General features: G+C 48.0%; 1 protein-coding gene and 1 non-coding gene across 3 annotated transcripts in view; both read right to left on the bottom strand.

Moving 5' to 3' along the window:
- CDCA7L (cell division cycle associated 7 like) overlaps positions 1-22,947 on the bottom strand; it is a 35,298-nt gene extending 12,351 nt beyond the window's left edge. For both annotated transcript variants that reach the window (XM_055120228.1, XM_055120219.1), the window contains exons 1-2: positions 22,793-22,947; positions 1,603-1,743 (exon numbers count right to left, since the gene is read on the bottom strand). In XM_055120228.1, the coding sequence (XP_054976203.1) occupies positions 1,603-1,743; positions 22,793-22,816 (165 nt within the window). In that variant the 5' untranslated portion in view covers positions 22,817-22,947. The remainder of the gene's footprint in view (positions 1-1,602; positions 1,744-22,792) is intronic.
- On the bottom strand, positions 17,563-17,694 carry LOC129400953 (small nucleolar RNA SNORA9). Its single transcript, XR_008627999.1, has one exon. It is a non-coding gene; the product is annotated as a small nucleolar RNA SNORA9 (small nucleolar RNA).
- Positions 22,948-26,284: the final 3,337 nt, after the last annotated feature.

Here is a 26,284-nt window from a genome sequence, read left to right as displayed (position 1 = left end):
AGGGTAACAACAGGTCAGATTCAGAGAGTCAGGGGTCACGGGGTGGATGCAGTTGCCAGGGTAACAACAGGTCAGATTCAGAGAGTCAGGGGTCACGGGGTGGATGCAGTTGCCAGGGTAACAACGGCAGCTGCTTTGCCCCTGATGTTTTCTCACATGTCCCTCTTGAGGGTCCAGCCGGCTCTACTCTCCCCCACTGCCCGCCCCTGCTCAACCACTTCTTTCTGTTTGTCTAGGGGTCACACCTGGCAGTGCTCAGGGATCACTCCTGGCAGGTTCAGAGGACCATCTGGGATGCCGGGGATCTAACAGGGTCAGCTACGCGCAAGGCCAACGCCCTACCCGCTATACTATCTCTCTGGCCCCAGAGCAGACACTTCTGAGCAAAGCAAGTGAGCTCGATGCAACCACTGGCCAGAAGGGGCAGGGGAGGGACACGCATTCAGACGAAAGGCCACGCGGACTCAGAGCTTTAGACAGGCAAAGGCAGGAGCATGGCAGAGTGTCCTTGGCTCCTGGAGAAGCAACAGGGTGAGAACGAAAGACAGAAGCCGAAGCAACAACCACGAGTCGCAACAGGAGCTTTCTCCAGATCCCCTGCCCCATCAGGACAAGGCCAGTGGGCAGGAGAGGGAGGCCGAGCCCTGAGGAGGAGGGAGGGAGACAGCAGAGCGGCTGAGGACACGAGCTGAGAAAGGAGCCCACAATGGGCAGACAGACAGACAGACAGACAGACAGACACACACACACACACACACACTCACACACACACACACGCACACACACACACACGCACACACACACACCCAACACCACACACACATCAAGGCAAATATCGGGCGGGGGGGCTCCTCACCCCGCCTTCCCCGAACATCTCTCCCTGATGCAGGGGACTGAATCCACAGCTCTCTAAAGGGGTTCTGGGTGCCACAGTGAACCCAGGAGAGAAACGCCCCAGGAACCCAGATGTTTTCATTGTCAAGACACAACGAGCACCCCCAGGCATCTCTGGCTCACCCCAGATCAAACTCAGGATCGAACAAGGCAAGAGTGAGCGGGAGGGAGGTGCCAGAGGAAGCACACAGTGGGGACCCAGGTTCACCCAGGACCCCCTGGGGGCTCTCCCTGTGGGGTGCTCTGCAGGCAGCCCCAAGGCTGCAGGAGAAAACAGACTCACTCGCAGGATGGGGCTTTGCTTTAACGAACTAAAGTGTACACCAAGAAGATGTTAACACAAAAGCAAGCTAGATACTCTCACCAGTCTCTTGAAAAGGGAACATTTGCAATATTAAAATGCTCACAGGAGTGTGTGTGTGTGTGTGTGTGTGTGTGTGTGTGTGTATCTGTGTGAGTATGTGTGTGTGGGGAGAACAGGGAGTATCTTGGACATGGTGGTGGGTAGGGAGGGGAGGTGCTATGTACCCAGGACCATAGACATCAACGCCACCATAAACTCATTCCCCTAACTGTAAAAATTAGCAATAATAACTGTCAGAACAACCAGCCATGACCCGGTGCCACCAACCTCAGGTCACGTTCAAATCAAAGAGGCTCCGCACCCAGGCCCTCGGGGCCACAGAGAGGCTGGCGGCGCGTCCGTACCTGCTTCCCCGACTCCAGCGAGTCGAAGCTCTCACAGCTCTCTGCGGAGGAGAGCGTTTCCATGGGAACGTCATCCTGGAACCCAAAGAACTCTTCATCATCACTGGGGGCGTTAAAGATGTCAGCCACCTCTTTGGGGATCTGTGATGGAGAAAAGAGAGGAAGGGCTTGAGCAGCCTGAAAAGCACGTGGCATTCTCCAGTTCTCCCCACAAGCACACATGTGTTCTGTCTGTGACCCATCTGTGCTGGCGGTGCCCAGAGGTCCTGCCCCGATAGGGCCTACCGGGCACTCCTGGGCACAGGGAAGGGACGTGACAAACCTACCCCTTTCTGAACCCCAAAGATCTTCTCACTGACGAGGTCCACAGAGAGAGAGGCTGTCTCTGATCTCCTGACACGAAGGAGCATCCATTCGTTCCTCAGAAACCAGCAACCTCCACCCCACCCTGCCTTTTACCACCTACACTGGATTTGCCTTTAAATGTCATACATGTAAAAAAAAGATTCCACAGAGTATTACTCACCTCATTTCTTAACAGTTCACCTGTACTTCTTCTTTTTAAAAAAAATAAATAAATAAGCTTTACTTTTTTAAATTCCAAATCGACTGAAGTAGTTTGGGAATGCCTGCCTAGAGATTGCTATAAGCAATTATTCTTTGAGTACAACTAACAAAATATGTATCTGCTGAAAGTTCATTTTTCTATGTTGGCTACTAGTTGATTCCAACTCTCATATTTGGAAAAGTTTCAACAGAAAGTTAGTAAAAGGTAGAAACATGTTTATTATTCTTCACCTAGAACTATCAAATATCACATTTAGTTGCCTTCTCCCTTTTTCCCCACTGCTTTTAAGTTGTCAACCAATATTAAGTCAGATCATATGTACATGGTGATATTTTACTACTTTTGACCTAGGAAAACCGATTTAGAATAAGTCAGCCCAACTTTTCATGTATATCTCAGGAATTTGCAGGGAAGCTACCAATTCATCCCCAAATACCCCAGTCAGCATATATCGCTCAAGAATAAATATAGAACCACAAAATCATAATCATACTAAGATATCTTTATCAACACCATTTTAGGCACATATCTAAATGATTACAAGTGTCAAAAAAAGTCTTTTGTAACTTTTGAGGATCAAAAGGAGCCCATTCAAATAAAGACACTGTATAGTCACCCAACACTATGGAATACTACACAGTCCTAAGAAAAAATTAAAATGTGTGTAGTTTGCTGCAGCTAGGACAGAACTGGAGGGTATCATGTCATATAAGTAACTCACAGGGGGAAGGACAAATATCAAACAATCTCCTTCATCCGTGGCACATAAACAATGACACGGGGAAAGGAAGTCATCGAATGGTGGCAACACCTTAGTCCTAGATTACAGAACTGAGACATGCAGTTCCGGGTTAAGGGGGTCGAAAGGATATGCATCTAACCTTGCATGAGGCTGACCCTGCTTTGATCCCCGGCACCACATCTGGAACCCCAAGCACCACCCTCTGAGCACAGAGCCAAGTGTAAGCCCTGAGCACTGCCAGGTGTGCACCCACCTCAGGGGAAAAAAAAAAAAAAAGAAAAAAAGAAAACAGCATTATCATTATTGTAAACATGTGACCCAAACTCTATCAACCATTTTTTTAAATGAGTTAAGGTGCTTGCCATGCACTCCATGTACTCCGCTGATCTAATTCAAATGCCCACCACCCCATAGGGGCCCCGGGGTCACTCCTGAGCAGAGCAAAGTGCTCTAAGCATCAACAGGTGTGGCCCCAATGCTGCCCCCACCAGTCTCCCACCTCTCTCTCTCGCTCTCTCTCTCTCTCACACACACAAACACACACAAACATATATGTATACAATATTTTGTTATTTGAAGACCAGCAATGTTCTTAAGGCATTTCATCTAGCAATATAGTAAATATGCCCTCAAGTCAAGATTTTAGAAAAATAATTTCTTGCTGCCATCACAATGTAGCGCTTTCTTTTAAAATGAATGCATAGAGGCCCGAGAGATAGTACAGGGCCAAGTACAGGGAGACAGTACACATGCCCTTGCCTTGCACGTGGCCAACCCTGGCACAATCCCTGGCACTCTATATGGTCCCCCAAACCCACCAGCAGTGATCCTTCAGCACAGAGCCAGGACTAAGCTCTGAGCACTGCCAGGTGGGGTTCACAGACCAAGAAATAAATTGAGTGCATGAGGTGAGGAATGTGCTAACCACCAGTCCTTGAGGGGGAGGGGGATATCAGTGCCTGAATTCATACTAAAGACCAACAGTTTTCTCTGCCTCTGTTTCTGCTGCATCACGGGACAGGTGTTGCCACGAGACGGTGAGTTAACAATCCCGTCTATGAATCACCAAGCTAGTCCAGAATCAGAGAAGAGGGGAGAAGACTCACTGGCAGCACACGGGGAGGCTGGCAGGTGGTGAAATCCCCTCCAGGGCTTGAGCCTATGTGCTCCCAATTCCTCCTGCTCCATCAACTTCTGCCTCAGCTCCAGAGTTGCCACTGGGAGGGGACAAAATGACTGAGGCACTTTCAGAAAGCCAAAACCCACTGGATGGCGAGGTATGAGAGGTTCCGTTTCTCGATGTTCCACTCCAAAAGGCACCAAGAGGAATTTCAGAGAGTCACGGACTAAACACAAACCTACACAGTCCTATTCACCTGTCCTCAAAGTGACCAACATTTAACAGAACTCAGAAGGCAAGACTTGTGCAGAGAGGAGCCCAGTGCAGCGAGTTCACCATCCCCCCGGATGTGCAGCTGCTTCTACAAGGCGCCCTTTCCTAGTTCTCAGCAGCAGGGATGCTCCGGGCGGCTGGACAGTCCAGGACCAGCACTACTGACCTTTCTCAAAGTGCCTGCTTCACTTCGCTACACCACCAACCCTCTACGAGACTCACCCCCCAAACTAAAGCCAACTGACAAGAAAGGACACACAACCACAGGATTGCACCACTAGGAGTCACACAACCTCGCTAGCCCCAGGGAGCCAAAGACACCTCCCTTCTGAAAAGGAAAACCTATTCTCAATGACTGCTTCCCACCCAATCCACAGACACGTGTTTATCCAAACTTCATTATACACAAATTGTCTGTGTTAAAGATCAACAGGATAGGGGCTGTTCCACTGTTGGAAGTCTGCCACAAAGCAGCATTGGGGGATGGGTATAGGTGAGTGTGGCCAGGACAGAGAAGGGGCCACCATGACAATGGTACTGGAAACGATCACTCTGGACAAGAGTGCTGAAAGGAGGTAACATACATGATAACTTTCAGTAATGTACTGCAAACCATAATGCCCAGAAAAAGGAGGAAGAGGAGGGGAAGAGAGAGAAGACAAGCACCTGCCATAGAGGGAGCTGGGGGTGGGGGAGGGTTGGTGGGAGCGAAAGGGAAACTGGGGACATTGATGGTGAGAAATGTACACTGGTGGAGGTATGGGTAAAAAGTAAAAGGTGGGGAAAAGGGAAAGGGGAGGAGGGAGAAGACAGAGATTAACAGAACAGTTGATCATCAAAGATCAAGCAGAAGGTGGGAGGCTGAGCAGGGGGCTGTGCAGGGGACCAGGTTCCCAGGCCTGTGTAGTCCCCAAGCACTGGTTCCTGAGCACTGTCGGGCATGCACCTTCCTCAGAAGTTCAAGCAGGGGAACAGGACAGATCCAGTGGGAGTCTGAGACCCCTGCAAGGACAAAGGTGCGAGGTTGGGGTCTCTGGCCCCAACACACAGTCTGGCTGTGAGCAGGTCGTTAGCAAATCCCCACGAAAGGCGGAGATTCCAGGAAAGGGTTACAATCAAATACTCCAATCCCAACACTGCAACTTCTATATCCAAGTAGTCCTGGAACAGTTCCTCTGGGGTAGTCCCCCTGCAACCTCTGCCCCCAGACTCTGAACTGCAGGAACAGGGGTCCAGTACGCCCAGAGACACCAGGAATCCAACTCGAGACAAGAAGTTTCCCCATTTAAAAAATTCAGGTGCCTTGGGGCTGGAGCGATAGCACAGTGGGTAGGGCATTTGCCTTGTATGTGGTCGACCCAGGTTCGATTCCCAGCATCCCATATGGTCCCCTGAGCACTGCCAGGAGTAATTCCTGAGTGCAGAGCCAGGAGTAACCCTTGCGCATTGCCAGGTGTGACCCAAAAAAAGAAAAATAAAAAAAAAATTCAGGGTCCTGATAGTTCAGTGAGCAAGGCACTTGCCTTCCACATGGAAAAGCCTGGTTTGATCCCCAGCACCTCCTACGGTCCCCTGAGCACCGCCAGGAGTGATCCCTGAGAGTCAGGAGTAGGCCCTGAGCACTACCGATGTGGCCCAAAACTATATATATTTTTTCATTTTTTGCTTTTTTGCTTTTTGGGTCACACCTGGCGATGCTCAGGGGTTACTCCTGGCTCTGCACTCAGGAATTACTCCTGGTGGTGCTCAGGAGACCATATGGGATGCTGGGCATCGAACCCGGGTTAGCCGTGTGCAAAGCAAATATCCTACCCCTGTACTATTGCTCCTGCCCCAAAATAACTGATTTTTTTAAAATGAAATTCTGGATGGCAAGTTTCATTCCCACATGGAACAGATCAAGAGGGCGCAGGCATTGTTTGAACCACGTGTGGGAGAGGAAACACTGCCCACCTCACCTGAAGCTCCCGCACTGTCTGAGAGGTTCAGGGTGAACCTGGGAATCACCTGGAGCCTCCCCTCTCCATGGCCTGTCCACATCTACTCCCTGGGAACACTTCCACTCTGCATGGGGAGCAATATGCATGAAGCAACTCGCAACAGAACACAAGAGTGCCACAGAGACCATCACAGAACATCAGGACCTCGACAGCCCTCGCACAGCCTCAGCAACACAAAGCAGAATGAACACAGTAGGTTTAGGTGGGAAAATAAACCAGATGCGATTAGCAGACATTTCAAGAATAATTCATCCCCCAAGGCACAATCGGTGTATTCTTAAGTGCACATAATATTTTCAAGAATATTCTTCATGTTGGGACATGAAACAATTACTAATAAACTTATTAGTTTACATGCTACAAAGTGTTTTTTTTTCTAATCTTAATGCTATTTTAAAAATATGGAAAATGAGAAAAATCTCAAACATGTAGCAATTAAACATGATTCTTGGGGGCTGGAACAACAGCACAGTGGGTAGGAAATTTGCCTTGCACGCGGCAGACCCAGGTTCAATTCCCAGCATCCCATATGGTCCCCCAAGCACAGCAAGGAGTTATTCCTGAGTCACCCCTGAGCATTGCTGGGAATAGCCCAAAGAGGGGAAAAAAAAACAACCTGTGTAGTAATAAATCCCCAGAACAAAATATTATATATTATATAGTATCTATATATTTATTTGTAGTTTATATATTATATCATTTATAATATAAATTCATTTATAATATAAATTCAAATTGTAATACAAATTGATATATATGTATATATATATTTCCCCAGAACAAAACTTCTATAGTCTGAGGAGACAGTACAGTGGGTAGGGCACTTGCTTTGCATGTGGCTGACCCAGGTTCGGCCATGTGCACCCCATACGGCCCCCCCAAGTACCTCCAGGAGTAAATCCTGAGTGCAGAACCAGGAATAAACCCTGAGCATTGCTGGGTGTGGCCCCAAACCCCAAACAAAGCAAATAAAATTCAAAGGATCTGACCCACGGCCAAGTGGGATTTATTCCAGGGGTGCAGAGGTGGTTCTATAAACACAAGTCTGCTAATGTGGTCAACAATACTAACATTTAAAAAAAAAATCACACAACTTCAAAAAGTGCTGAGAGAATGTCTGACAAAGCTCCCCACCCTCTGAGGAGGGGCTCCATAAATTTAAGCTAGAGACTCAGACAGCTCAAAGAGCTCAAGCACCTGTCTGGCACATACAACCCCTGAGTTAGATCTCAGGTACTACACAGTCATCATGGGGGCTTTGAGCATCGCAGAGCCAAGTCCAGCTCAGACAAGTGTCACCAAGTGTGACCTCACAGCTCCTGGATTTTGGCACAGAGTTTATAGCATCCTGAATGGTAAAATACCACAAAATAGTTGCCCATGCTCATATATTTAATTTAGCATTCGACATCTCAGTAAGAGCAGTTCAAACAATACAAAAGAAATGCAAATAGGAAAAGAAGTACAACTACCAAGTTACTTGCAGGTGATATACACAGAAAATCCTGAAGACGCCACTAAAAAGCTATCACAAATAATAAATGAGCACAGCAAAAGAACTGGTTACATTATCAACACACCAAAATATGCTGCATTCCTATATTCAAACAATGAATGAGAATAACTCAAGGTTATCTACTCTATTTACAGTTGCCAGAAGAATAATCCAAAAGGGGCCAGAAGAGAGCACAGACTCGAAGGTCCTGGATGCGGTTGACCCTGGTTTGAACAACAGCATCTGTGACTCCTAGTGTAGCCACGGAGGCTGCCCACCCACCTGAACAGCCCCGTAATCCTCAGCACCCAAGCGCCCCTGGCACCACAGCCTCGGGTTCTCCCGCTGACAGCCAGCCCAGTTTGTCAAGAAGCCCCAGGTCCTCCTGACCATCTCTTGAGAAGCCCCATCACCACCTCTCCCTGCAAAGAATCATCCAAAAGATTTTAAACACAGAAGTAAAATTACAAAGTCGGTCAAAGGCCTATAAGACATGACTAAAATACAGAACACGCCTCTGGGAGGGAAAGACATCCGAGTACATGACTCAGAAATTAATACAGTGTCTATTTTATTGGAAGTGGGGACATTGCTACCTATCAATTTCACAAAAACAAAAATAGTAAGAGTACCATGAACAAGTAAATGCCAAATCAACAAACTGGGCTAGATAGATGGAATAGATTTGTTTTTTTAAATCTCCCAAGATCAAAATCACAAGGAAATAGAAAATCTTAACAAGCCTGCAACTACTAAAGATTTGAATCAGTAATCAGAAACTTCCCGCCAAAGGCCAGGGCCAGATGGTTTCACAGGTAAATTTAGTTATATTAAGACGAGCCTTCTCACACCCTTCCAAATAATTAAACAGAGGCTATTTCTTAAACTCATCCTGAAAGGCCAGTACTATCAAAGGCAGATATAAGTCCTACAAGTGCAAAGCAACCAGTTATCTCTTATGATTGGTGATGGGGGTGAGGTGGGGATAAAAAGCAAAACCTAGCAAACTGGATTCAATTAATTCTGTGAAAGAATTACGCAACATAACCAAGAGGACTATATCTGGAATACAAGACATTTCAACATACAAAATTCTATTTTCATTGGCTTATGTTACATTATATATTACATGAACATAACAAAGGGAAACATCTGGTATGAGATCATCTTGATTGATGGACCATATGGGATACTGGGGATCAAACCTGGGTCCATGGCGTGCAAAGCAAGTGCCCCACCTGCTACACTATCCAGCCCAGATTTTTGATAAAATACAATAGCTGGTGCTGGAGCATTGTCCAGTGGGTAGGCTGTTTGCTTGCATGCGGCTAACTTGGGTCCTATTCCCAGCATTCCATGTGGTCCTGTGCACCGTCAGGAGTGATTCCTGAGTGTATAGCCAGGAGAAAACAAGCACAAGGTGTTGCCCCCAAACAAACAAAAAATTGCAACACCCTTTTATGCAAAAAAAGAGAGAGAGAGAGAGAGAGAGAGGACACAAATGTAATAAAAAACAAAAGAACATAAAACCCTAAGGTCTCAAATATTAATGCAGGAGTATAAATATAAAGAGAAATGTGAGACAACCACAGAAGATAAAGGTGGAGGAAGAAGAGAATTCAAACAGCTATCTAACTGAGTTAACTGCAACACAAAGAGATGTTGGAGATAGCTGTTTGCTACAACCACTGGGGTAATGGTGAAACAGGTGAAAATGAAACAAGTCAACAAGGAAAACACTCAAATGATTAGGCAACCAGAAAAAATTTTTTTTTCTCCCTAATCTTAAAAAGGAGTCTGGAGACAGCTCAGAGTTAGAGCAAGGTCCAGAGTTAGAACCTCGGTATTATATGGTCTTCTATAAACTAAGAATCAGCATCTCTGATGAACACAGAGGCAAAGATCCTTAGCAAAATCTTGCAAATAGAAGCCAGCCACACATTCAAAAACTATTTATCATAATTGAGTAAGATCCATCTCAGGGTGCAAGAATGGTTTAATAGATGCGAATCAATACACCACAAAAAGAAAAAGATTAAAGAGACATGATCATGTCAATAGTATAAAAACTTTTGTAAAATTTGTTCACTTACATCCATTCATGGTAAACACTCAATAACTGGGGAGTATTAAGGCCCATACTGCAATGTAATAAAGGCCAGATTGAGACAAACCCAAAGCTAACCTCATACTCTCTAAACTTTTCTGCTTAAGAAAGGATATCTACTCTCCCCATTATTTTTCAAGTTTTGGAAGTCTGGTCAGATCAATTAGCTAAGATAAAGAAAGAAATCCAAATTGAGAGGTGAATCTATTCACTATTTGCAGGTAACATGATAAAACATACAGAAAACCCAAAGATTCCACAAAAAAACTCTAAAAGTTCAGTAAAATGGCAGTTCACAAAATGAATACACATGAATCTGTTCCATTTCTTATACACAAACCGAGTTAGAGAAAAGAAAATTTAAGGAAATAATCCCATTTATAACGGTATCAATAAAAGATAAAATAACTGATTAAACCTAACAAAGAAGATTAAAGACCTATTAACTGAAATCATATTATTAAAAGCTCATTCATAGAGTGGAAGAAAAAACATCTGAACAGTCACCTTACTTAGAGCAATCTCCATATTTAATGTAATCCCTACCAAAATACCAATGGCATTTTTCAAGAAACAGAAAAAAGAATTCTAAAACCTGCATAGAACAGTTATAGCAGTTCTGAGACAAAAAAAGAAAAATATAGCGCCATGCTGCTCCCTGACTTTCAACTATTTCACAAAACAATAGCAATTAAAACAGAATGATATCAGAACAACAGGGGCATGGACCAATAGGATAGAAAACCGGAAACAAACACTAGTAGCACTGTGGCCCATTGTTCATCGATATGATATGCTCAAGCGGGCACCGGTAACATCTCCATCGGGAGACTTGTTACTGTTTTGGGCATATTGAATATGCCATGGGTAGCTTGCCAGGTTCTGCCGTGTGGGCAGAATACTCTCGGTAGCTTGCCGGACTCTCCGAGAGGGGCAGAGGAATCCAACCCAGATCGGCTGCATGCAAGGCAAACGCCCTACCCGCTGCGCTATGGCTCCAGTCCAGAAATAAACACACACACACACATACACAACTTAATATATGACAAAGGAGACAAGTTCATACAAGGAAAAGCCCTTCAACAGCGTCAGGATAACTGGAGAGCCACATGCAAATAAAAGTAATAAAACAAACCAGATCACTACTTAAAACCATTCACAACTGTACAGTGTCCAGGTCCCAGGAATGCAGTTCAGGGCAGAACACATGTGCAAGGAGAACATGATTTGACTCCCGGAACCACAAAAGAAAAAAAAAAAAAAAGAAAAACCACGCACAAAAATAACTTTAGATACATTAAAAACTAAGACCCCCAAACCACAGAAATAAAAATAATAGGTGACATATTCATTGGGAAGGGAAATTTTTTAAAAAATAAGAAAAAAAATGGAAGTACATCAAAATAAAAATATTTACATTGCATAAGAAACTATTATTGAAAGTCTATTTACAAGAAAGGATTCAAAAGTTTTTTTTTTTTTAAAGGGGACCTAAAAAACACTTCAACAAAGATACAAAAAAGCCAGACAGAACAGGACTTCAACATCAGTTCTAGGAAAATGCAAATCCAATCTGCAATGATCCAGTGTCAGCTGAGGCCAATGAGAATGGTCTCTGTCATAGTGACAGAAACAACTGCCAGCAAGAACATGAAAGGAAAGGAACTCTAATACACATTGGTGAGAATGTGGTGCCACCTCCAAGGAAAATAAGGAGATTTGTTAAAAATCAGACCCAGGGGTTGGAGTGATAGCACAGCCGGTAGGGCGTTTGCCTTGCATGCGGCCGACCCGGGTTCGAATTCCAGCATCCCATATGGTCCCCTGAGCACCGCCAGGGTGATTCCTGAGTGCATGAGCCAGGAGTGACCCCTGTGCATCGCTGGGTGTGACCCAAAAAGCAAACAAAAAAAAAAATCAGACCCAAAATAATAGCACAGTATCGTAAAGCACTTGCTTTGTAAGCATATGGTTATGAGTTCGAATCCCTGGAGTTTCACATGTGTCAGTGATCATGACAGTTCTGCAGTTGGAGCCTGGCGGTTCCACTGTCTGGGATCTCCCAAACTGCAGTTTCCAATCACTGCACCACTATGTGTTTAAGCACCAAAAAAAAAAAAAAGTTGCAATCCTCAAGGGGAGCCACAACTAAAAGAAGTGCAAGTGTGATTCTTGGCAAGTGTATGTGTGAGCACCGCAGCATCCCTTGCTGATTTGCATGCCTCAATGAAGAGTGGAACCACAACAAATGGGTGTGCAAGTACAACTACAGGAAGGAAACCTTGGTGAGCACCATGGCCAAGAACACAGCTACCAAAACCTACCGTATATTCCTACAGGTAACAGCTACATCACATATGAGCACCATGGCCAGGGCTATGCGCAATCCCCAGGCACTGCACCACCCCCAGTGATAAAAGGGAGATGGAGGAAATTTAAAAATGAAAACTAGGGGGGCTGGAGTGATAGCACAGTGGGTAGGGCATTTGCCTTGCATGCGGCCAACCTGGGTTCAATTCCCAGCATCCCATATGGTCTCCTGAGCAACACCAGGAGTGATTCCTGAGTCCAGAGCCAGGAGTAACCCCTGAGCATCGCCGGGTGTGACTCAAAAAAAAAAAACAAACAATTAAAACTAGGGAGCCACAGAAATAGGACAGCGTAGGGGCTGAATCAATAGCACATCGGGCAGGGCATTTGCCTTGCACGTGGTCGACCTGGGTTCGATTCCCAGCATCCCATATGGTCCCCTGAGCACCTCCAGGAGTGATTCCTGAGTGCAGAGCCAGGAGTAACTCCTGTGCATCGCCAGGTGTGACCCAAAAAGCAAAAAAAAAAAAAAAGAAATAGGACAGCGTGGCAAGGTGCTTGTCTTGTATGCAACTGACTGGGATCTGATCCCTGGCACTGTATACAGTTCCCTAAGCACAGCAGGAGTAAGCCCTGAGAACCGCTGGATACAGCCCAAAACCAAAAAATAAATAATAATAAAATTGATTCATTAGCATCACTCCCAGGTATTAAATGAAGGGGAAGAAAATATAAATTCAAAGAATATCTGCCTCTCTGTATCCCCGTATCACTGTATCACTGCCATCCCGCTGCTCATCGACTTGCTCAAGTGGGAACCAGTAACGTCTCCATTGTGAGACTTGTTGTTACTGTTTTTGGCATATCGAATACGCCACGGGGAGCTTGCCAGGCTCTGCCATGGGGGCGGGATACTCTCGGTAGCTTGCCGGGCTCTCTGAGAGCAACACAGGAATTGAACCCGGGTCGGCCGTGTGCAGGGCAAACACCCCACCCACTGTGCTATCACTCCAGTCCCTCTGTATTCCTAGCAACATTATTTATAATAGCTCAAATGGAGCCGACCTAAATCCCCACCAACACATAAGATCAAATACAGACACTGGAGCAGATCTACTCAAGGGAACATTCTGCAGCCAGTTGGAATTATGCCTTTGGGGACAAAATGGATAGAATTTGAGGTGATGTAAGTGAAATTAAAAAAGTGAAAGACAGTGACCAGATGTTTTTACTCATAGTTGGACTATGAGTAAGTGAAGCAAACAAACTATTGAGAAACAAAACTAACTCCTAGACAAAGTGAAAAACTATGGTGGTTACAAAAAGGAAAGCGGGGAGTGGCAAAAGGAAAATGAGAGAGGGAAAGAGAGAGAAGGAGAGAGAGCACCATAGAGTGGAGGGGGGGGAGTGGGGTGGAAAACTGGGGACACTGGTGGCAGGAAATGTGCATTGGGGAAAGGATGGGTGTTGGAACAGCATATAACTGAAACTCGATCATGGACAAGTTTTTAACTATGTAGCTGACAGTGATTCAATTAAAAAAATTTTAAGTGGGGAGTGGGAAGGTAGGAAAAGTGGGAAAAGGAAGAGGGTCTTCTTGGTGGTGGAATGGCACTAAACACTGGTGGCAGAAGTGGGGACAATGAGACATCTGACCAGTGCAAAGCTCACACCCTGAAATGCCAAAAGATTTAAAGCCAGTGCTTCATCAATAAAAACGAAGCAGGGCTATTTCTATTGTTATTGTACAGCAGGCAGGATGCTTGCTTAGTAGGGAGCCAACTCAGATTTGACCCCCCAAGTTCCACCAAGAGAGATTCCTGAGCTGTACACAGCCCAGAGTTAGCAGCCCTGAGTATCACCAGCTGTCGCCTAAGAAATACAAAGCAAAGAAGTACCATTTAAAAATGAACAAGGGACCAAAAACTCCCTGAAGGCATATGGACGGCCAATAATTTTTTTTTTTTTTACTTAAATGGCACATTTTAACACTATCTCAACACAACTTCAAAAGGACCCGAAGAGATCAATGTTCTTTGGGAAGAAGCAAAGTCTTCGCTTCCGGGAAGAAACTAACAAGCTAAAAGGGATCTCTGCTTGAGGGAAGTGCCAACTCACTTCCTTTTCCAAAAAGGCCGGCAGAGAGGAACCGCACAACCAACAATGACCTCCCTGCTCTGAATTCTCAAAGCCTGGTAACAGGCCCAACATGTCTGCTCTTGGGCTTTCTCGAAAAGGGTGACAGACTGAGCTTCAGACAGATCTGCTTCATCCTGTGGGAGCTTCTGCCTCCATGGGGTGGGGGTGGGGGATCCTCACACCCCCAGCACCAGAAACACTGTCCTCCCCACCTCAGCCTCCACGCCCCATGGCACGAGGAAGTCTGCAACTTCAGTTGACCCCAGAGCACCCCAGAGCTTGCCTTGAAATCTGAGCATGTATGTGTCTGCCAGGACATGACAGATGATAACTGCAAGTTACAACTGCTTGGGAAAAAGATGTATCTTTGGGGTTTGTATGGCATGCTTACCTGGAGCCAGGCGGAGGGAACCATTCCAAACTGTTCCACCCTGTAGGGCAAACAGAGACCGTGACCTGGAACCTAGCAGCGGCCATGCTACGGGAACCAGATGTGCTCCATGCTGCACAGGCACTTAAGACAATGCCAGGCCAGAGAAGAAGGCACCTGCCTTGCACACAGCAAACCCCAGTTCAATCCCCAGCAGGGCATATGTGTTCCCTTGAGCACTGCCAGGAGTGCTCCCTGAGCACAAAGCCAGGAGTACCACCAGATGTGGCCCATAAACCAAAAGAAACAAATCACAATAATAATAAATGATTAAATGATTAGAGACCACAATAGTCCAGGCTGACTTTGTACCCAACACATGCTGAGAACCAGGATAACAGTGCAATGACGAGTCAGACAGGGCCCATCTCAGATGAGCCAGGTGTGCCTTCTCCACGAGGGAAGATCACCCAGCTCTTAGGGGCTGGAGAGATAGTCCTGCAGGTAAGGCACTTGTCTTGCACTCCGCCAATCCAGGTTCAATTCCCCAGCATCCCATACGGTCCCTGAGGCACTGCAGTTAATTCCTAAGCTCAGAGCCAGGAGTTACCCCTGCGCGTCGCCAGGTATGGTTCCAAAACCAAACAAGGCAGAACAAAAAAACCAATAAAAATAAATAAAATTAAAATGAGCTCTGGCTTCTGCTCCCATGTCGACGGCATTATGTTAAGTCGCTGAGAGGAAATTCAGTTACGACTCCATGATCTTACTCTATGTGGTATACAGAGACAAGGCGACGGAATGGACAATACTGAATGACAACAAAACCGTGGACTGACAACAGGGTGAGTGGCCGACAAGTGACACAAGCCAGTGAGTGGCAAGAGTCTTGGGCACACTGATGGTAGAGAAGGTGCAGTAAGTTTGTACACCCAAGGGGGCTGGAGCGATAGCACAGTGGGTAGGGCGTTTGCCTTGCACACAGCCGACCCAGGTTGGATTCCCAGCATCCCATATCGTTCCCCGAGCACCGCCAGGGGTAATTCCTGAGTGCAGAGCCAGGAGTAACCCTTGTGCATCACCGGGTATGACCCAAAAAAAAGAAAAAAAAAATTAAAAAGTTGGTACACCCAAGCATTAATGTCCCACTATGAGAACCATATCACTGGAGCTGCAGGAACATCTGGGAAATGCAGCTGTGAGGTTAATTCTGGAAGGCAATGCCCCACCAGCAGGGGCAGGAAATTTCTAGAAGCAGCACCGATATTGTCACAGGTCCACAACTGCAGGACTGGAGCTGCCTGCCACCCCCCACCCCCCACCCCACCCCCGGGGGGAGCGGAGAACACACAGACTACAAGCCCATTGTGGAGGTGGTAGTGGCCCTGGGCATGTAGAGGTCCCTGGGCAGCCTGCCCTGGGGGCCCTCACCACACAGCTCGACCTGGAAGCCTTTATACCCAGACCCCCTTCATGCACTTCTGCCCCACTAGAGGAAAATGCTGAACAATCAGGGCCACAGGCAGCGGACCCCACTTGGCTCCAGGCTTGTGCCCCAGTGAATGAAGCATCTCTCTCAGTGTCATTCCAGCCAGCAATGAGGACACTTCGCTTGGCAAAGGTCAGAGGACATGCTGATGCTCTTTTCAGAGTCTTGGACAGAACAAGGCATTTTCTTTTAGGGCGTTGGGGGGAGGTTTCCTTCTGCCAGAGCCCTGTGAGTTAGAGCAGGCAAAAGGCTGTGTGAGGCCTCAGGAGCCGTATCTATTTTTATTTAAAATAAAAACTTCCCAATTAAAAAAAAAAAAACTAAGGTTAACTGTGGGGGGGGGGAAATTTTCGGAACAATGGTTTTAAATGCACTCTTCTTTTTCTTAGCTTTCCCTGTAAACCAATGCTTAGAGCAGAAAGGCATGCTTCGCAAGAAACAATATTCTTAATTTTAGTATGACCTAAAGCTGCTGAGATGCATCTGGATAGGTTTCCACTGAGCTGCCTGCAGAGCCCGGGGGGGTCAGTGGAAGGACACTGGAGGCAGGCAGGGAGCTTGGCCGGTCCGTCCAGCCTTCTTGAGCACCGCAGTCTGCGTCCTGCCTTTGCTATTTGGGGGTTCAAAGTTTCTGGAACTGCACAGCTTGGGGATGGCCAGGAGTTTTCAGGGACCAGAGGTGGGAGAGGGGAGGGAAGCCTCTCGCTCAGGAGAGTCCTGTTAACTAACATTTCTGCATTCAAATAGACAAAATTACCTTGTGGAAGAGAATGCAAAGTAGACCAGCTACAACTGGAGATGGAGGAGAAACTTCCCAGCAGGGGGCAGGGGGTGTGGGTAACAACCCAGACTCTGGGGCAGGCACAGACTAGTCTCCTCCCTTTGAGGGCAACAGGAAAATGTAGGCAGCCTGCTGGGGCCCTGGGCGGTCCTAATGCACAGCTTTCAACAACTTCCATCAAAATTACAATGGGTACTCAGGCCAGGTTCTTCAAGCACCTGGAAAATCAGCAGCTCAGCCACTTCTCTAGGGCAGAGGACAGAGGTGGGGCCTGCCCAGGCCCTGGGCTGCTCCCAGAAAATTTAGGGGACTCACAGAATTGGGGATGGCATCTGTGGGGTGTGATCCCTACACCACGACCAGGACCAAAGATAGATGTTGGGACAGCACACATGCGCACACGTGCGCACGCACACGCATGCGCGCGCGCACACACACACACAAAACCACCACCACCACCACCACCACCACCACCACCACTACCCCCCTCTGTATGTGCTTCCAACAGCACGCAGACTTTCAGACTCATTCAAAGGGACTCAATGTGCCTTCATTTATTTATTTACATTTGTCTGAAACTTTTATAACCTTGTTCTGGATGGAGCAGGACAAGCCTCAAACTGTTTCACACTATTCTCACAAATTCTACAGGAATGCATAGGGTCACCCCCAGACCTAAGCACGCTGGAGGCTTGCAGCTACAGTCCTGTTTTATCTGGGGGCCGGCCAGCACACCTAGCAGTGCTCAGGGCTTACTCCCAGCTCTGCGCTCAGGGATCACTCCTGGCAGGACTCAGGGGACCATATGCCATTCCCGGGATCAAACCCCATTCCCAGGATCAAACCCGGGTCAGCCACATGCACGGCAAACACCTTACCCGATGTACTATTGCTCCAGTCCCTCCAAAGTGGTATTTTTAAAATGTCAAGTACAACCTGTAAGTAAAACATTTTAAGTACAATCAAAAGGCAAATAGGCCTTAGGTGCGCAGAAGCTTCAAGTTCTACAAACTACCCACGGCTTATAACCAGCTCCTAAGTCAAGGAGGATCATGTCAGCTCTCGTAGAAATCACACGATAATTTGTGCGCCTACTAAACGGCCTCTGCACGTCCGGCCTTCCAGAAACACGCATTTCAGGAAGCGAAGGGATGATTTACAGTTGCAACGAGACAGTGCAAAAATGGATACCAGACACAGGCGAACGTAGGACACAAACTGTCTGGGAATCAGAGGGGAGGGAGACAGAAGAGCAGGAGCTCAATGTCAGTTTTCGGTTCTGCTTATGTGAACGCCGGACTCCTGCGTGCAGAGAATTCGCTCCTCCGTAAAAGCTCTGTGGGATCTGATTTACATTCCACACCGACCTTCACGGAAAGAATTCTAGTCAAAGCATCATCTGGTCAGTTCCTAGACACAGAGGAGCCCAGCTGCAGCAGCACCCAGCCCTTCTGGGGAGTGAGGCGATCCTGTGATGAGGTGCAGCCAGCACCTCAGTCCTTACAGGGAGTGTGTGTGTGGCTTAAGTGGCAAAGCACATGCCACGCATGTTCGAGGCCCTGGGTCTGATCCCCGTAACACGTGCTCCTCATCACCCCAAGCAGCGCATTTGTCCAGTGCATTTGTCACGGCCTGTCAGTCCCGGGGCATTAGAAGTTAGGCACACAGCTCTGTCCTCCTGACACTGACTCAGAGCACGTGGTGTGACCTGCCCCAAGCCCGCCCCTGGATGTCAGGGGCAGGAATCAGACAGCGGCCTGGGACAGAACTCAGGGTTCTCCCTCCTTCCTGGCTGGGTTGCCCGGAGCAAAGGAGTCAATTTGGCCTCTCTTGAAAATGTGGGCAGTACAACCCACTGAGACTGGAACCATAGCACAGCGGGTAGGGTGTTTGCCTTGCACGCGGCCGACCGGGTTCGATTCCTCTGTTCCTCTCAGAGAGCCCGGCAAGCTACTGAGAGTATCCCACTTGCACAGCAGAGCAGCTACCAGTGGCATATTCGATATGCCAAAAACAGTAACAAATCTCACAATGGAGACGTTACTGGTGCCCGCTCGAGCAAATCGATGAACAACGGGACAACAGTGCTACAGTGCTACAACCCACTGCTTTTGGAAAGGCAGTTTGAGGGAGGCGGGCCCACTCCCAAATCACAGAGCAAGAAGCAACTGAGCTCTAGAGAAAGGCAGAAGGATGGGGAGAGGAAAACAGTGTCTGCCACCACTAAAAATCTGACAGTCTCCACCAGTCTGGGAGTCCTGTCATAAGCTGATGATCGTGGAAACAAAACAAGCAGGAAGAACCAAGTATTTCAATTAAAACTCTGGCCCTAGACATATTTTGGTACTACACACAGAGCACCAGTATTTACTACAAAGGGCTAGAGAAACAGCATAGCAGGTGGGTACCGCGCTTGCCTTGCACGCAGCCAACGCAGGCTCGATCCCTGACACCTCCTGTGGTCTCCCCAGCACCTCAAGGAGATGATTCCGGAGCACAAAGCCAGGAATCAGCCCTGAGCCCCACCAGGTACGGCTCAAAAAACAAAAACAAAATAAAATGGTCCCCTAGTGGATTCTTATCTCTATCCTTCCTTCAAGTAACCTCCATCCATTCCACTCTGGTGAATAAAGACTTAAGTCTTTAATGAAACAAAACCCTGGCTTGGAGGTAAAAACTCTAAACTATGGTGCCATGACCAGTTTAAAAATTAACAAGCCTGCACTTTTGTTTTATTCAAATGTTTTTATTGGGGTCTGTCACTGATTCACTGTAATAATCATAAACTGTTTTAAGTCACAAAGTATCTCAGTTTTCTGTCCTATGGGCCTGACCAGATTGGAACTGCCTGATTGGAGATTTTCTTCTGATCAAGGAGAACTCAGTTCTTTCATGGTTGGGAGAGCAGAGAGCTTAGCTAAACAATGACTAAGTGCCCTCCTAACTAGGAGACTACTTTAGTGGCAATTCAAGAGGCCACGAGTGGGGACCAGAGAGACAGTACAGGCGTGAAAGGCACTTGGCCTTGTGTGTGTCCATCCTCATCCTTTTCCCTCAACCCCACCCCTGATCCCTGAGAACTAACTACCAGGGGTCCCTCCTGAGCCCAGAGATGAAAATATCCCCTGAGCACCACCAGATATGGCCCAAAACAAAAACATCACAAGTAATGGCCCTCAATGACCCATTTCTAGGGCTCAGGGCACGCATTTGGGAAAACCAGGGAAATATAAATGTACATTTTCAAATTTTGAAAATCCTAACCAGAAGAAATCCCCAACCCCTTCCACACATGAACATATGGGAATTCATGAGAACATCCAGGATCACATCCTTTTCCTAGGGTCCAAAATGCACCCAAGAGCTAAAGGAAAGGAAAAGGGCAACACAGACCTTCCGAACCTCCAAAGCGAAGCCATCTCACCACCCCAGCCCCCAACCCCCCCACCAGTAGTCCTGTGCTGAGACCTCTCAGTAAGAGGGCGACCCCTTGCCTTGACTGGGAAGCTTCTCCATCAATCACCAGACAAGCACAGAGACACAGCACTTACCCAACAGAGACACAGCCTGCAGGCAGAGAGCAACCCACCACACAGGGCGAGGGCTGAGATGCAGAGATGAGAAAGCAGTGAACAAGCTTAATGACTGCTCCCTCTCCTCACAGCCTGGAGTCTTCCCTCTGAGGGGAACAGAGAGGCCTACAGGCCCAAGAGCCCCTTCCAGCCTAGCCCTTCCCAAGCACTGTAAATTACACCAACTGTGAGCACAAGAAGAAAATCTGTTACATACTGAGCTTACCCTTTCCCCCCGCTAACGTATATCACTTGGGGAGGTTCATCAAGGGGCTTTATTCATAAGGTGGGGGGTTGGGGCAGAACTACAAGAATTCAGCATTGGGCTGGAGCGATAGCACAGCAGGTAGGGCATATGCCTTGCATGCAGCTGACCTGGATTGGATTCCCAGCAACCCATTTGGTCCCCTGAAGACCACCAGGATTAATTCCTGAGTGCATGAGCCAGGAGTAACCCCTGTGTATCGGCAGATGTGACCCAAAAAACTAAACAAAACAAAGAAAAAAGAACTCAGCATCTGACTGTGCAGGAAGGTTCATTATGGGCCAGTGGCTGGGGACACAGAACCTCCCTCCTTTGGCCCAAAGGAAAGCCACTGTAATCTGCTCACATCTACATGATGATAAGCAGGAAATAGCACACATCTTAATTTGTGTTACCAATTAGAAGTCTTTAAAAAAAAAAAAACACCACCACCAACCTGATCTTCTTACATATACTAATTTGTCCTAATTGGTGCATAATGGGTTGGATATAATTTGTTGATTATCCCTACAAGGTAAATAGCTCAACATTTCACAGGTACCAAAAATTAGCCTCATGATTTGACAATGAAAGGTTGGCTTTCAAATGCACCTTCTGGGACAGTAATTTTAAATTCCCTAAGCAGGAAAGATGTAGGGAAAGTGGCAGGCGGGGCAGAGGACTGCAGTGTCCTGAGAAAAGATAAGACATAGCCGGGGGATATTCACAAGAGGCTCAGAGCTCTTTCCCCAAATGCTGAAGACCAGGAGAAACAAACCCTCCCAGAAGTACAAGACACTAATTCTCAGGCAGTGGCCAGCCACATATACACACAAAGCCCTAACCCTTCAGTTCTTCTGAACTCTAAGTTCCTTCTTGCTCAGTGCCTCCTTCATCAAGGGCACTGACCAATACTTTCTTATAAGCCCTGACATCTTCCTCCAAGGTCCGCTTTCAGCACTCCTTCCAGAAAGTGCGCAGGGCCAAAGCATCACTCTTGACTCTATCGTTAAGGGTCAGGTACCAGAACCCACTCCCTTGGCCTTTGCCAACACGGGGTGGGGGTCCCCCTTCTAGGAAAGCAGGAACAGCCATGCAGCCCGCACCCACCGCATCTCTCTAGGCTCTCACAACGGCTGGCAGCTTCCTTCCCTTTGCTTCCTTCCCTTTCTAACAGTTTATTTTTAGCCCGTAGGTAAAAAGCTTTCACTGCTCACCGCGGAACACAACACATTCATTACTCGAGAGTCGAGAAAGGGCTCTTTCCGGAAGTTTAAAATTTAAAAAGTGATCGAAAACCTCGTTCAATAGGTGATTCCCACAACCCACTGAGACGCTTCAGCCAAGTTCCTCTCAGGGTGTGAAAGAGCTTTTTGATCACCAAATTAAGGCCAATATGCATAAGTCGGGATCCTGCTGACAGACGCTGGGTGGAGCTGGGTGGATCTCGGGGCTTTTTGTTTAACTGGGTCTAAACGACGCTGCTATTTCCAAAAGACTTGAAAACGGGTCTAAAAAGTTCCATCATAACACATACTGGGGCCATTTCTTTAAAATGAACATACAAGCTGAACTATTCTCAGTCGCAGTCCTGTTCTTTGGGGGAGGAAAAATTAGTTGTCTCCAACTTCCTTATGCCTGGGCCAACTCCCGGGTAAAGAAGAGGGCGCGCGCACACCCTCCCCCAAAAACCTTCCTTGTCCCCTCTCCTCCCCCATGCGCTGCGCCCCCCCCCCCTTCTCCCTCGTGTTCCTGGAAATACTTGCACTCCCCGGAGCCCGGCCGGCACCTCCAAGGACCCCCACCCCGAGCCGGAGTCGGGGACGCAGTGGCGACCCCAGGCGCGCACACCTGCCCGGCGTGCCCGACGGTCACGCCGCGGCCAAGGGCCACGTTGGTTGGGGGCGGCCCAGCGCGGCCAGCGAGCGGGTGGGCAGGCCGCGGGGGCGCGGGGGCTGCGGCGGGCAGCCCGACCCTCACCTGGGAGCGAGTCGCCACCTCCATCCTGGCCCGCGGGGTTCCCGCGCCGAGCACGCGGCCACGGGGAGCGCGGCACGCCTCGGGCCCGGCGCACGGAGAACGGCCCGCGGCCGCGCAGCCCGCGCGCTCCGCCCGGAGCTCCCGGCGGCCCGGGGAGGGGCGCACTCGGCGGCCGGGACGGGGGGGAGCGCGGCGCGCCGGGCCCCGGGCGCCGCGGGCCCGACTCGGGCGCCCGCGCCCGCCGCGCCGCACCGCGCGCCCCGGGACTCGGCCTCGCGGGCGGCGCCGCACGGAGGCGGCCGGGGAGCGCGGCCCGCGGCGGCGGCCGGAGTCGGGGCGCCGGGCTCCCCCCTGCAGCGGAGGGAGGGAGTGGAGCCGTCCGGCCCGGGTTTCGCGCGGGAGAAATGAGAAGGGGCAGTCCCGGCGCAGCCTCCAGCTGGCACGCCGGGCTTTGCGAAAGCGCCGGATGTTTGCGAGGGGGGTGGGGGGGTTTCCAGGTTGTGCCCTGGAGCGAGAGCTTCGGCGGCAGCCACTGGAGCCCCAGCCCGGAAAGCTGGAGCCCGACTTCGCTTTTGTTTCTTGGCCCGAAGAAGGGCGGGGCTCTGCCCCTCCCAAAAACCTGAGCTGCAAGATTCACTTTGCAAAACAGGCAACCCACGTGCAACCCAAGTTTCCTGACCGCGGCCCAGCGCTGCGGAGCTGCTTAGTCCCCTGCACTTCGGAGGAGCTTTGCTGTGTACCCTGGCACACTAGGCCTCCACTCACACCCAAAGGAGAGATTGTGCCCGCCCGGGATACTGATTAAGTTAATATATGCTGGCTGAGCACCTACTATGTTGAAGCACATGCATTAGACCTTAGCACCCAGGTCGAACAACAGAAAATGCTAGGTCTCTGCTCTGTGGGAGTTTATAGTCCAAGAAATGAGTGTAGTAAGGGGTCAGAGCAATTGTACAGCTGGTAGGGCGTTTGTTTACCTTACAGGGGCAGACCCTGCTCGGATCACTGTAACATTATAGGGCCCCCCAGGACCACCAGGAGTGATCCCTGAGCATAGAGACAGAAGTAAGACCAGAGGAATACCCGGTGTGCACACCCCCCCCAAAAAAAAGTTAATAATGGTGCAAGTGTCATAATGATTATTTTTAGTTAATAACTAGTACCATTGGGACAGGAAGACAGTACAAAAAGGTAGGTGCTTATCCTGCACGCATATAGCCCAGATTCAGTCCCCAGCACCCTATATACCTGAATACCACTAGAAGTGAGCCCTGATCATCCCCCAAGCCAAAAGTAAATGACTACCACTAAAAAATTCAATACCTTCAGCTAATGCTAGTCCAATCACAATGCGGGGAATAGGGGTCAATGTGGTAAGTAGTACCATGGCAGTATAAAATTAACAGCACTTCATTTGCCAGAGGTCAGGGAAGATGCAGAGATTGAAGAGTGAAGAGGCAAGTGAGTGCAAATTGTGGAAGGCTTGAAGTAAACGTTGGAAAGGGCGACAGAGGACGTTGTCCTGAAATGTGGAACAGGTTTGTGAAATGGGAAAGGTGTTCAAAGTCTGTTTAACACTGTGGACAGAAGTTCCTGGAACTCCTGTACAGATGAGCACTTTCACAGACTCTCTTAGCTGCTCAGTAACAGAAACTCATCTTTTCATTTAGAAATGAATGAGGTTGCCCAAACATGCATTCTGGGCCCCAGCGATAGTGCAGCAGGTAGGGCACTACTCTTGCATGCAGCAGACCCAGTTTGATCCCTAGATCCCATATGGTCACCCAAGCACCGCCCAGAGTAATTCCTGAGTGCAGAACCAGGAGTCACTCCTGAGCATCGTCAGGTGTGACTTCTCTCTCTCTCTCTCTCTCTCACACACACACACACACATACACACACACACACACACACATACATTCAAGTCTGAGAAGGTAACACATAGGACCATGTGCCTCCCGCCTGCCCACCCTTCTTGGTTCTGCTCACTGTGCTACCATGTGCCCACCCCTGGCTGGATCCCAGGGATGAAAGACTCATAAAACACTGGGTGAATTGTATAAGTGAGAGTGATAGCACAGCGGGTAGGGCGTTTGCCTTGCATGCAGCCGACCCAGTTTCGATTCCTCCATCCCTCTCAGAGAACCTGGCAAGCTACGGAGGAGAGTATACTGCCCACACGGCAGAGTATGACAAGCTCCCTGTGGCATATTCGATATGCCAAAAACAGTAACAACAAGTTTCACAATGGAGACGTTACTGGTGCCTGTTCGAGCAAATCAATGAACAACGGGATGAAAGTGCTACAGTGCTACTGAATAACATACATTATGGATGACCTTCACTTCTGTTTTTATTATGCTCCAGTTTTTTCTCACATACAGCACCTCCATGAATACCCCTGAAATTCTTTTAGACGCTTATTCTCCACATTTTTTAAAGGAAGCACTCTGGAGATGACACACTCAAAGAAAGATCCTTGCCACACTGCTAAAATGTGACAGTTGGAAATAACCAAACTTGAAATAATTTCTTATGCTTCCCAATTCAACGCTTTCTCCATTACTCTTTTTCACTTTGTCTGCCAGGAAGCTTGGTGAAATATATTCAATCAGCACTTTTGTTGGTATAATTGCTTTCCTATGAACTAATGACCTTATTTTCATATAATTTCTTTCACTATGTGTAAATTGCCTCAAGTCCATTTTGGAGAAGTATAAATTTTCACTAGGTCAGGCCCAGACCAGACCTCAAAGGAGTGGAGTGCCTGGCAGAGGGTCCCGGGCTCAATCCTTGTCACCACAACGGCTTCTTAAGTACCCTGGAGTATAACCATAGTACTCCCCACCATTGCTAAAGCCCCCTCCCAAAAAACACAAATAAAAAATAAATTTGCAGTAGACCAGATTTTGCAAAGCATTTGAAGTATTCTAATATTTATGTGGAAATCTGAAAGTTACAGAGACTTCCTCCTTTAGAAAGCTACCATAACTCATTTTTTTCTTTCTGGGTCACACCCTGCGAGGCACAGGGATTACTCCTGGCTCATGCACTCAAGAATTACTTTTGGTGTTGCTTGCGGGACCATATGGGATGCTGGGAATCGAACCCGGATCGGCCATGTGCAAGGCAAATGTCCCACCTGCTGTGCTATTGCCTCCAGGCCTCATAACTTATTTTAAATCTTCAAATAGCAAGCTGGAAATATTCTTCCCTTGACTGGCAAAGTCCTAGCAATTGAATAGTACTAAATAATTGAGTCTATAGTGGTTTTTGTTGTCAGAGTTGAGTTCTATTTTGTTAAGGGGGGGTTCCTTTTAAAGATTAGATTTTAAGGGCCAGAGAGATAGGATATGGAATTAAAGTGCTTGCTTTGCAACCACCTACCCCGGTTCATCATTCCCCAGAACCAATCTTGAGAGTGATCCCTGAGCACAGAGCCAGGACTGTAGTAGCCACAGAGCACTGCTAATTTAACTCAATACTCGCCAC

The sequence above is a fragment of the Sorex araneus genome, chromosome 1 (genome assembly GCF_027595985.1).
Source record: "Sorex araneus isolate mSorAra2 chromosome 1, mSorAra2.pri, whole genome shotgun sequence".
NCBI lineage: Eukaryota > Metazoa > Chordata > Mammalia > Eulipotyphla > Soricidae > Sorex > Sorex araneus.
This window is presented reverse-complemented; position numbering and strand designations above follow the sequence as displayed.